Here is an 11,945-nt window from a genome sequence, read left to right as displayed (position 1 = left end):
GGGGCCGCGAGCCACCTTCGCCCCCTGACCCTTCCTGGCCAAACCGGAGCCGGTCGCGGCGCACCGCCTCGGAAGAAGTGCGCCCGACGGCGGCCGAGCCACCGGCCAGACGGCGGTCCCCACCCAAGGGTATATATATACCGTGTAATGTTTTTTTTTTTAAATGTTTTTGTTGCATTTATTTGTGACCCTGGACCACAAAACCAGTCTTAAATACATCAATGGAAATCTTATTTATTAGATTTGAGATGGTGTATAAATCTCAATTTCAAAAAATTGACCCTTATGACTGGTTTTGTGGTCCAGGGTTACATTTGATCACAAGTAAAGTAAAAACTGTAATATTGTGAAATATTATAATACTTTAATATAACTGTTCTTTATTTTAATATATTTAAAAATGTAATCCTTGCTAAATAAAAAGTATTACTTTCATTAAAAAAAGTCTTACTGACCCCATTCAAATGTAGTGATTAAAAAAAAAAAGTATTTTAAATATGCCATTATATCTAATAGTAAAATAATGACTTTTGCTTATTAGAGCTTTTAGCTAGAAACATGCTATCATCACACTCTGTTGGAATAAACTTTGTCATGTTTCTTGTTCTCTGTCCGAGTTTCTGCCTATGTGTTGCAGACTGTTAAGTAAGTCTCTTATGAATTAGGATGCTTCTTTTCAGGAATAAAGGCAGTTCAAGGCAGCTCACTAGGTTTTGGAACAGAGCTATAGAGGAAGGTGTTTGTGATTCATTCACGGATATTTCCTTCTCTTTTGAAAATACTCCACTGGTTCACAGTGACATGACATGTCTGCTCGTCCTGAGCAGGCACCATGGCTCCAGGAGCCTCTGGTCCTGTGGGTTTGCTCTACGGCCCAGTGTTTTGCCTCATTTTATCCCTCATCACGGAGGTCCCTGTCTGAGACAAGCTCCACTCGCTGCAGCTCAGGCAGATTGATGAGCCATCACAGCCCCAAAGGACAGCCTCTGAGCTAGGATATGATGCAGGTGTTTCGCTCCCTGCCTGCCCCCTGCGCCAGCCCTTTTTTTCTTGTTAAAAACATAGATGTCCACAATAGACAAAAGTTTTGTAAGTTGTATTTCTGAATGAAACTTAAGCAAAGTTTACAGTACACACACACACACACACACACACGCACACACACACACACACACTCAGTAAAGGTCACTGTTCAGTGTTACTCACACACACACACACACACACACACACACACACGCACACACACACACACACACATTCATTTTGATTCATACTGTACACAACCATTGAAACGTTTAGGAGGAATTTTATTACTTTCATTCAGCTAGGATGCATTAAATTGATCAAAAAATTACAGTGAATACTAAAACTTGTTACAAAAGATTTAATTTTCAAATAAATGCTGATCTTTTGAACCTTCTATACATCAAAGAGTCCTGGAACAAAATTGTATCACAGTTTCCACAAAAATATTAAGCAACAGAGCTGTTTTCAGCATTGAGGATAATAATAAGAAATGTTTCTTAAGCACCAAATCAGCATATTAGAATGATTTCATGTGATACTGAAGTAACTGGAGTAATTTAGCTTTTTTATCACAGGAATAAATGCCAAAATTTGTGAAATACATTCAAAATAGATAACAGTTATTTTTAAATTGAGCATAAAAGACACATGAAAATTACATACATAAACAGTAAATGCTTTTTGAGGATTTTCATATTGCTACTTTTTCTGACATCGTTTAGCATTGACCTCTGCCTGCAAACCTGTTTTCAACCTTTTAAACCAACAGCAAAAAATACACTTTTGAGCAACATGGCCCCAGCTCATGAAATTTAGAAATGTCGGCGTTCATATCTGATTTCCATACCATTTCATTGATGCCGCTACATGCTGCTGACACCCCTGGAACCACATCACTAACAAGTGTCAAAATTTGTTCACACTCAAGACCTGTATAACACATTTACGTGTAGGTCAGTGCTTCAGAATGAGCGGCCCTCCTCTCAAAGGTTAGCATGTGCATTTATTTGCATTCTCTGCTGCTGTGAGTGTCTCAAAACCCCTTCTTTTTGACACATGTCACCATGGCCCATAAGTAGGCAGCATTATGCTAGCCCAGGCCTGACATAGCCAGAATGTAGTCAGTCCAGATGCATTACAGAGATCAATATTTCACCCATTCATATTCATACATTCATACTTTGTTTCGAACTTTCAGAGTCGCCAGACCTCCCGTCTGCATAATATTTCAGCGAACCATTTATCAACCTGAAACCACCATCCAGCTATTGACCACCTCGTGTTGACGATCATCCTTAACCCTGTGTGAGGAGAAGGATTTAGCACTGTTCAAAGGTGCAAGACGACCACTGCAGAGATGAGCTCTTAAATGTTTTAAAGCTTTGCTGAGAAATAACCTTGCAGTGGCTGTCCTATTGGAATCCATATCTTTGATCTGCTCTAGTTAAGGGTTCTCCGAACCGAAGCAGCAGGCTTTAGAAAGCCATAAATCTCACCGACACCTCTCAGGTCCTCATCACCTTGGATTGGGGCGAATCTTTGCATTCTCGACCACATCTCACTCACACTTCCCGCTAAGCTTATAACAACAACACTCAGCCTGTTATCGACTCGCTGTCCAGCGGCCGATTGTTTCAAGACTTGTTCAGCCTGTAGGGGCTTCCGGTTTGGCAAGGTCTCTCAGAATCCTTTGGCGATGTCAAAAGCAGTACTGGTAAAAATGATGCCAGTTATCATATTAGCACCATAATACAGAGTGCCAAATCTTGATGAGATATTAATGCAAACACAGTTGTTTTGACTTTGATGTGAACAGGCAGGAGAAATCAGATGTGTCAAAATATTTGTCTTAGTCCTTGCAGTACATTCTAATAGAACTGCTGCTGAATATTATGATGTTAATATTAATACGAATGAACGTTTTTTTTTTCTTAAACTTAAACTTAAAGCAGTATTTACTTGATAAATACTTGCAACATGTCGCAACAAGTTATAAATGTTTTAAAATGTATTTACTAATTATACTAATATGACTTTTTTTATTTATAATATATTTATAACATTTAATTATAATTTAATTATAATTAGCTTTTCCTGGCTTTTTTATTTGTTTAATTACCTCAGAAATTATATTTACCTAATTAATAAATGATTGCATGTTGTTGTTTTATTTTTAATTTAATATTTATAGTTGTATAGTTTTATTATTAAAATAATTAATTTGTCCAAATTGACTAATAACACTAATATTACCAGTAATTATAATATTATAGGTAGTATAATAATAAACTATACATTTTTTCTATTTTTCAGTATTAATTTATAATTACAGCAGTATTTAAAAATATTTTAAATGAATTTAATTGAGTATTATTATAGTTTAATATTGTGTTTTTTATTATAGTTACTAAAATAAATATACTAACTACATATAAACAAGTGATCATATTTTAGTTAATATAATAATAAACTATAATAATTTAGTAATAAATATAATTTATTATAATTAACCTTTTTAAATAAAGGAATATTATTTATTTATTTATTTATTTTCTCTGTGGTATTAAAGGTTGTATTGTGAACAGTGAAATGTTACTGGTGTTGCTACTTAAATTATGGTATGATAATAGCCCTGGCATGCTGCATCTATTGTGCCTAAACATAGTGAACGAGGCTGTGTAATGCAGATGCTGAAGTTTAGTGAAGAAGTATGAAATCACATCTCTCTTGCCTGTCTGTGCTTGATTGATAGACCTGTTCTTGGGAAAGTTTCCATTTAACATGTGCTGGTTTTTTTCCTCCATGTTCGCAGAGGCCTTGGGACATGGTAACTCCCTGTGGAAGGGGGAAAGGGTGGAGTGGAGGGAGATATATACAACGCACACGTATATTTTACTGCTCTCGAATAGGCCGGCATAGTAACTCATTTCTATAGGTATATAAATTTGACAGTGAACCCAGTACATGCGTCTGGCTCTTCAGCATGCCCAGATTCACTGCTGTTACTGCTAATCTGCATTGAACACGTGTGGCTGGAAGGAAGGATGGAGAAAGGGAGGAATGGAAGTTCTAGATGGGATTAGATCGACAATGATGTCTTCATTTGTAAAAAGTTGGAGAAATATGGGTGGAGGAAGTTTGGTGGATGTTCCGTTCCAGGTCTGCCTTTTTTGGCAATAACACTCAGGGGTCTTCCTTTCAAGCTGTGTACCTCCTGAGGCAATGTAAGGCAGATGTAACAGGCACACACACTTTCGTAATAATTTTGAAGAGAAAATACCAGTGCTGTTTCCCTGTTTCCTCCAGGACAAATGTGGAAAAATTAGATAAGTGTTGCTTCTCTCTTCAGGTGCCACAGGAGGGGAACTGCAGGTATTTGAATCAGAAAATGGCCTTGAATGTCTCACACAGTCATATCGGCATGGATGATTCGGTTATTCTACTACAATAAATGCTAGTCGGTTCGCATATGGTAGAGCTCTGTGAGCTGCTGAAATGCAATTTCAGTCTTCAAAAAGGGAAGTTTGAGTGTTGTATGATAAAGAATTTCTAGTGTATAGCACTGAATGCTTTTTGTTGATTTAAGCCGGACAGGATGGAGTACCTGAAAGTTATTTCACAATAACTATCTGCAAATAATTCTGCCAAATGGTCGTGATAGTAAAGACGCCTGTCTAGTGTGGATAACAGTATGGTTTCACCAAACAAGTTTGTTACATTTAAAAATATATCCACCAGTGTTGGAGATGAGGGCATGCAGGTTGTGTATGTGTTCCAATATGTTATGTAGTGTTGTTTCTGAAGCCAGCGGCTCTCTTCCCCAATTTGTTTTCTGCCAGAACTGGCCTGTTAATTTAAATGAAATTAAATAAAATAAAACTATTACATTATAAAATATTAATTATACGTATTGATATGCTTAATTGTCTTTATTATTTTGACATACTTTAGGAGCAAAGGGATGAATTACAAAGTGAGGGACACATTAAGACACAAGTATTGGTTTATAGAAAGACAATAGATTAAATTCACATATTCACTTTATTTCCAGTTCTGTGCAGATGTTCTGGAGCAGATGGATGCTTTTCTCCCACTGGCTGTGGCATTTAGAGAGGACAGCCTGCTGCCCGTGTGCTCCAGCTACGTGGAGGTGTGTGGCCGTGTGACCTCCTTCCTACTGACCAGACTAGAGGAGAGGGCAGGGGAAGTGCCAGCCTCCGCTCCCTTCAAAAACCTGCCTATTCTGATGGCCACCAGTGTCTACATCCTCCAGACACTCACACACTATGAAAGCCAGCTCAGAGACTCCACACGCATGTGAGATACACTCATTCTCACTAAATTAGCTAATTATACTAATATAAAATAATAATAATAAAACAATAATAATTATACTAATATAAAAAGTAATTATAATATTTGTTAATATAACTATATTTTTTAAAGGGGTCCTATTATGCTTTTTCACTTTTTCAACTTTAGTTAGTCTGTATTGTTGTTGTTGTTTGAGCGTAAAAAAGATCTGCAAAGTTACAAAGCTCAAAGTCCACTTCAAAAGGAGATAATTTATTTAACAGAAAGCACTTTTCAAAAACTACAAAGGACAACTCGTTTGGACTACAACGCATATTTTCCGGGATTTGTGATATCACAAATATCGACGAATGGGACGAGACCTGGTTGAGCTGCACTAGAGAAGGCAACGAGTGTTATCACTATGTCGGAGAAACGCTAGCTTTCCCAAGGCAGACGAACTTAGAGTGGTTACAATCATCCGGGTTTAAATCGCGCTAAAATTGATTTGATTTTGACGCAATATTTACACTGAAGCTCGCAGCAGGTGGCTATGGTAAGGGCATGACATTTCCTGACCAGGCGCCGAGTGCTGCCAATCACAGCACACACTGACCCAGCTAACCAATCACAACACACACTGGCCCAGCTAACCAATCACAACACACACTGGCCCAGCTAACCAATCACAACACACACTGGCCCAGCTAACCAATCACAACACACACTGGCCCAGCTAACCAATCACAACACACACTGGCCCAGCTAACCAATCACAACACACACTGGCCCAGCTAACCAATCACAACACACACTGGCCCAGCTAACCAATCACAACACACACTGGCCCAGCTAACGTTGTAATAATGTAAAATATGTGAAAAATAATGTGTTTTTCGAACAACCTAGTATGAGAGCCTGTTCTAGTACACCCCCAAAACAAAATCAAGACTTTGTAAAAGAGCATAATAGGACCCCTTTAAAGGGGTCATAGGATGCTCATTTTCCACAAGTTGATATGTTTCTTTAGGGTCTTAATGAAAAGTCTGTAACAATGAAAACTTATGTTTTCCTTTTCATTTTATGTTATACGATTTCTTATTTGCATGTATTTTTTTTTTTTTAATGCATAAACACTTGATTAAGATCTTAATGTGTGGCCCAAGTACATTAATCAATAATTCAAAAGCTGTACCTTATTTCCACCTTTTTTTTCTGTCGTGGATGTGGTGTTAGGAATGATAATGAAGTCTGATCCTCTATGCTGTGGTACGCCTGATTTCATAAATAACTCCAAATCTCTCCTTGGATGAAAATTTTTTTTTATATAAAATGGTATATAAAAAAATCTCAGCTTGGGTTTGACCTGTGCATTTTTCATAAAATGAAAAGTGTTTGGAGAGGGTGAGCATTGCTAAAGTTCACCGATTTATAGTACACTTTGTCAAGCCCAGGTTTCCCCGGCCAGGCAGCCTGTCAGATGGATGCCAGATTTACTAAAATGCTGTAATTGGATTGTAAAGAACCGGAGTGAGACGTATGTGAGCTGGTGGGCTCTGACATAACTTTTCACTTATGTATTTGTAAGGTTATAGCCAGGGTGCGAACTACGGGGGAGCTAGTGGGAGCTCGGCTCCCCTTAATAAGACATGGGCTCCCCTGAAAACGTGATTTGTGAAATTTTGGGGGGTCTCAAAAAATATTGACAATGTGTTATTTTGACGTGCAAGTTCAGTTTTGTGTAATGTGATCATCGTGGATTATTATGTGTAAAATTGCAAAAATATAATTAATTCATGCATGACGGCGATTTAAACCTAATTCACTTCAATAAAGATAACTATACATGCTATTCTTGTCATGAGCATCAAGGTGTGGGGGCGCTGCGGTGCAAATTCCACTCATGTTTAGTACGTTAACTCAAAGATTCGTAGAAAAAATATAAACGTTGGACTCTGTGGTCGATTCTGTGTTAAGGTAAGGCATGTAATTCGCAATTATGTGTTGTGGCTGGGTTGTTATAGGTCTGCGTGACTCTCGATGCCTTAGGCCTATTTGAACGGAGGAATTATGGTATTCTTCTGTAGCCTGACGACGGGTAACTTTAACCGTTTTTTTATGTGAACTCAAAGACAGCCAGATGCTTTGTTTCTAGACTATTTGTGGGTGGCTGTTTGTTGTTTCACCTATCAATTCGTGTCGATAAAGTATAATAGGGTAAATCCTGTATAGTGATTTATCCTATATAGCGCTTGCATAAAGCAAGTAGTGCATACACTTGTAGCTGTTATGTATCTTTGTAAGTCATTGTAAGCCCTCTTTTGAGGCACGTGCACGAACCCCAACCCCGCCAGAAAGGGGTATCGGACCGTATGTGTGGCCTTGTACTTGAAGAGAGGGAGTGAGAAAATATTAGGCGAGGAAGAATGAGGTGTTGAATGATTGACAGGTAATAATAGGAGCCATTTGCTGATATTAATCACTTAGTGGCTATTTGACCTGTAAACTAGACCGCTTTTGCCTTAAACCAGGCTTTGTGTCTTTGATGTCTCCAACCCCAGGCCTCTAACTCTGCTGCCCATTCAGAGAAGCCAGGATGTGATGGCAGCCCTGCATGATCACCTGACCAGCTACTGCGTCCATGTGTGTGCCACTAGTATACTACAGGATGCCGAGAGCCACTACTGGAGTGACCCCAACCCATTTTACGAGGTACAGATGGCTGTAGCTTTTCTGGCAATATTTCAATAATAGTTCATGTTACGTGTAAGCCTGTTGAAGGCATTTTTGTAGGGTTGGGTTAGGTTATTGGAAGACAAAACATCCTGTACCTCTAAACTGTGCTCAAGCACAAAGCTGTGGTTAAATCACACTGCATATTCACATTCCGATCATAAGTGTATCTGTACTGAAATGCTGTGACATTGGTTAATAAATTATAAATTGTGTTATTGTATTCTTAAGTAGGCTCCCTCTTAAATTCTTGGATTTGCATGCTGCTTTTGCGCGTTGTCCTTGACTATTTAGTTGACTTCTCTCAGGCTGTCATAAAAGGAGTCAGTTGTGTACATCCAGCCTTAGTGCTGCCATACTAAAGAGCATTTTTTTATGATCGAGTTCAAAACATCTTACTTATTTAAAATGATTGAGGATGTTGTGCACATTTGTAACCAATCACAAATATCCCAGTCTCAGCCAACCTGACAAATTTAATAGAACCAGTATGAGTTTGTGTAAAACCCTCGTCTTTCTTTCCTTTTTTATTTGCTAATATTCATTAGGACTGGGCCCTATTCACTATATGGGAATATTCACTATATATATTTATGATGTTTTTTTTTTGTTTTGTTTTTAGCATTGTGAATGTTGGAATGCTTTTAAATGTGTCTTGTTTTGTTTTTGTTTTTTTGTTTTATTTTGTTTTGTTTGCAGGTCTATCTGTTTTGATGACCAATGGAAGATGGAGGATTAGTTGGGAAAGTTATTTAAAACGTCATTTTTCATTAGATTGGATATGGAGTTATTAATTTATTTTAATACGTTTAAACTGTTCATTTAAATCAACATATTCAATCAAAGTTTTCAGTTAGTTTACATCATCATCCAAAAATGATTTAAATGAATTTTAATCAAATAAAGATTTTAATTACATTTTATTATTGAGGTGTTTTAAATATAAAACAATATGTAGGCAAATAGTGGATAATTGATCACTTTGTGTAAATTTATAGAAATGGTAAAAAAATCAGAAATTTCGTTCATTTAGTGAAAAACAGTTTGAAAAGTATTCCTTGGTTATTTTTAACTAGATTATTTATTTATTCTGTAAGAATTTTGATTTCATTTGGCTGCAATTGTTGATAAAATAGATAAATAAAAATTGTTAATTAATATTAAAATCAAACCTTTAAGCGTTTCAGACTGAATAATGAGTATTGATATTTATATTAAATTTCGTAGGGATATTAATATGAAAAATAATCTTCTAGGTATATTGCTATAATGAGTTTCTAGCTATATCATTCTCATAAAGTCCCTTCCTCAAGTCTTTTCAATGGGGCTTGCAGTGCCCTGAGGTAGCGTTAGACTCAACCATCTGTGTCTAGCCCTAACCTTACCTCCATTAAGATATCGGCACACACATAAGTGCTCTCACAGATGAATACGCACACGTCTGCCCGTTGCGGGCCTGTGGGGCAGACTGGCCTGCTGTGCGCAGGTGTGCAGCTGGCTCTGTGAGTCTGCGCCTCTGTTGACCTGTATCCCCTCTTCCCCCACCTCTCTTTTGCTTTCTTTCATTCATCCCTCCATTTCATTTCCTCCTGAGCAAATGCCACAGGGCCGAGTGCTTCCAGAGGCCCGGTCCCTAGCACTAAATCCCTGGGTCCGGATGTGTGGTCATGGCCCTGTGTGTCTCTTTCTATGGCTGACTTAGCCGTGGCTCAGTGGTGGACCACGTCCCAGCTCTCATTAGGAGATGTAGTACATGGTTGTTAATAATCTCTCTTTGGTCACACTGTGAACTCCTAATGCTGCTTCCTCTTTGCCTGAAAGTAATTAGCCTCTTAGGAAACCAGAGTCTCTCGTCCTTTTTATCATTTCTGCCTTTTCTGAATTGTGTTTCTAGTTCTTGATTCTCCGTTTGAGCTGTTTAACATGTACAGTATCACAAATTCTAAAGCATTTCAGCAACATAAGTCTGACCCTTTAGATCAGTCATCTTACTCCTGTTATGCACTAGCTTTGTTCTCTTTTAACTTAAAAAAAAAAAAGAATATTGTCATAATTTAAGTGCAGAAATAATTTACAATACACTTAAACTTTCATTAAAACCTATTTTTAATTTAAACTTGATCATTTGCACAATTAATTTTTGTTCATTGTGGCTAACAGGATTGGCGTTAACAGGATGGAACCTAAGGTTTGTTGTTGCTTTCCCTCAAAGTTAGTTTACAGAAATGTTACAGAAATACATTTGTAGTTAATTTTTTATATTTTTTAACATTATACAGATTTCTGTAATTTTATCTAAAAATATTTTTTTTAGAGCAAAGGTTTTTTTGGCCCAAGGAGCCTTAGGAAGTTGCTGGAAAATTTAAAATGTAAAATGTTACCTTAAGATATTTATTAAATATGTTTAACGTGTAGTAATAATATTTAACACATTTACTGAATTTGATACCGTTACTCTTTCATGGTGTTTTTAAAAGACATAAATGTATATAAATTTACCCAAATTGAAATACAAATTAGTATATAAATGCATAGAAGAATACATTTTCTCTTATACAGTACTCATTTGGAATCATCAACAAGTTTGAAAACCTCTGTTTTAAAGTGGAAAAAAAAAAAACCAAAACCACAAAAACATCACACAAAACATCACATAATTCATCAAATCTGTTGTTTAGACTTATTCATGTTTATGCTGTTTTTCACCGGCCAAAAATTATAGCACTTCCTGGAGGATTTTGTCAGCTGGCTTTTGTTATTTAAAGGGATATTGCAAAAGACTAACAGGATGGAAAGTGAAATTTAGGACACAGGAAAAGCCTATAAAATCTGATTAAAACAATATTTCAAAGAACTTTTGTTTAATCTTTTGTGAACAGAGTAAAGAAAAATTGCAGAAACATCTGGAGTATTTCTTAATAAATTTACAGTTGTTCATGTTAAAAGATAGATGTGCTATGTTGCTGGTAAAAAATAGCAACATCTGCCTAAACTTGAGTAATGAAATGATTTAAAAACTCACTCCTGTGTTCACCTAATTGTCATATTGTGCAGTAGAAAAAAAAATTACACATTGTGATTTCCATTTTAAAATCATGAGTTAAAGTTATGATATTTCATACAACATATTAAGTCCCACGTGCTGAGATTTGAAATGTACTGCATAACAGGAATGACCCGGTCATTTTTGCCTCTGCCATTTTGACTCGGTGTGCATGTATGTCTGGATAATGTTCAGAGGAGCAGTGATTGAATATCCAGATAAAACTTCATAGTATCCATGCATTCTCTCTCTCTCTCTGTGGTAATGAGGGGTCCAGGTGCAGCGTGCAGGTGGTCTAGAGAAAGATTGTCTGGAAAGACATTCTGTCTTTTCCTTTCTATTCTTTTTGGTATTTATTTGCCATGATATCATCATCATCATCATATCTCTACCAGTGTCTCATTGTCTATTTTTTTGTCTCCTCCACCTTTTTTTCAGGGTGAAAGGTGTTCTTTCTCCATCCAGATGTGGCAGTATTTTCTCACAGGCCTGCGTAGTGACCTTTGGGGCTCCGTTGCCCCCGCACAAGCCCGGCAGACCTTGGCCCAGGTGCTGTGTGAGACCCTTGAGGTCTTAGTTCAGAGGTACTCAAGAGCGCGACCCTCCTACAAAAGACTCTCCCAGATCAGGTACCAGATATGAAGACCTGCCACATTGTTACATTAGAGCTGTTGTTACTTTTTAAATTGTGTGAGCTGGGAATAGGAAACATAGAGTTCCTTGATGATTCCATTCACAATTCCATTCCCTTCCATAGACAGAATTTTTTTGCTGCTTCTTTGTGTGTGTGTGTGTGTGTGTGTGTGTGTGTGTGAGGGCTGCACGATAAATCGCATGCGATATTTAATGC

At 37.3% G+C, this 11,945-nt stretch overlaps 1 protein-coding gene across 1 annotated transcript in view; it reads left to right on the top strand.

Annotated features, from left to right (window-relative positions):
• Positions 1-11,945, top strand: part of LOC107703244 (uncharacterized protein KIAA0825-like) — a 142,184-nt gene that overhangs the window by 38,655 nt on the left and 91,584 nt on the right. The window contains 3 exon segments of the mRNA XM_016505793.1: positions 5,078-5,343; positions 7,881-8,031; positions 11,534-11,724. Coding sequence (XP_016361279.1) covers positions 5,078-5,343; positions 7,881-8,031; positions 11,534-11,724 — 608 coding nt within the window.

The sequence above is a fragment of the Sinocyclocheilus anshuiensis genome, unplaced genomic scaffold (assembly GCF_001515605.1).
Source record: "Sinocyclocheilus anshuiensis isolate Anshui unplaced genomic scaffold, SAMN03320099.WGS_v1.1 scaffold542, whole genome shotgun sequence".
Classification (NCBI taxonomy): Eukaryota; Metazoa; Chordata; class Actinopteri; order Cypriniformes; family Cyprinidae; genus Sinocyclocheilus; species Sinocyclocheilus anshuiensis.
The sequence above is the reverse complement of the archived record's forward strand: the minus strand, read 5'-3'. Positions and strand labels throughout refer to the sequence as shown.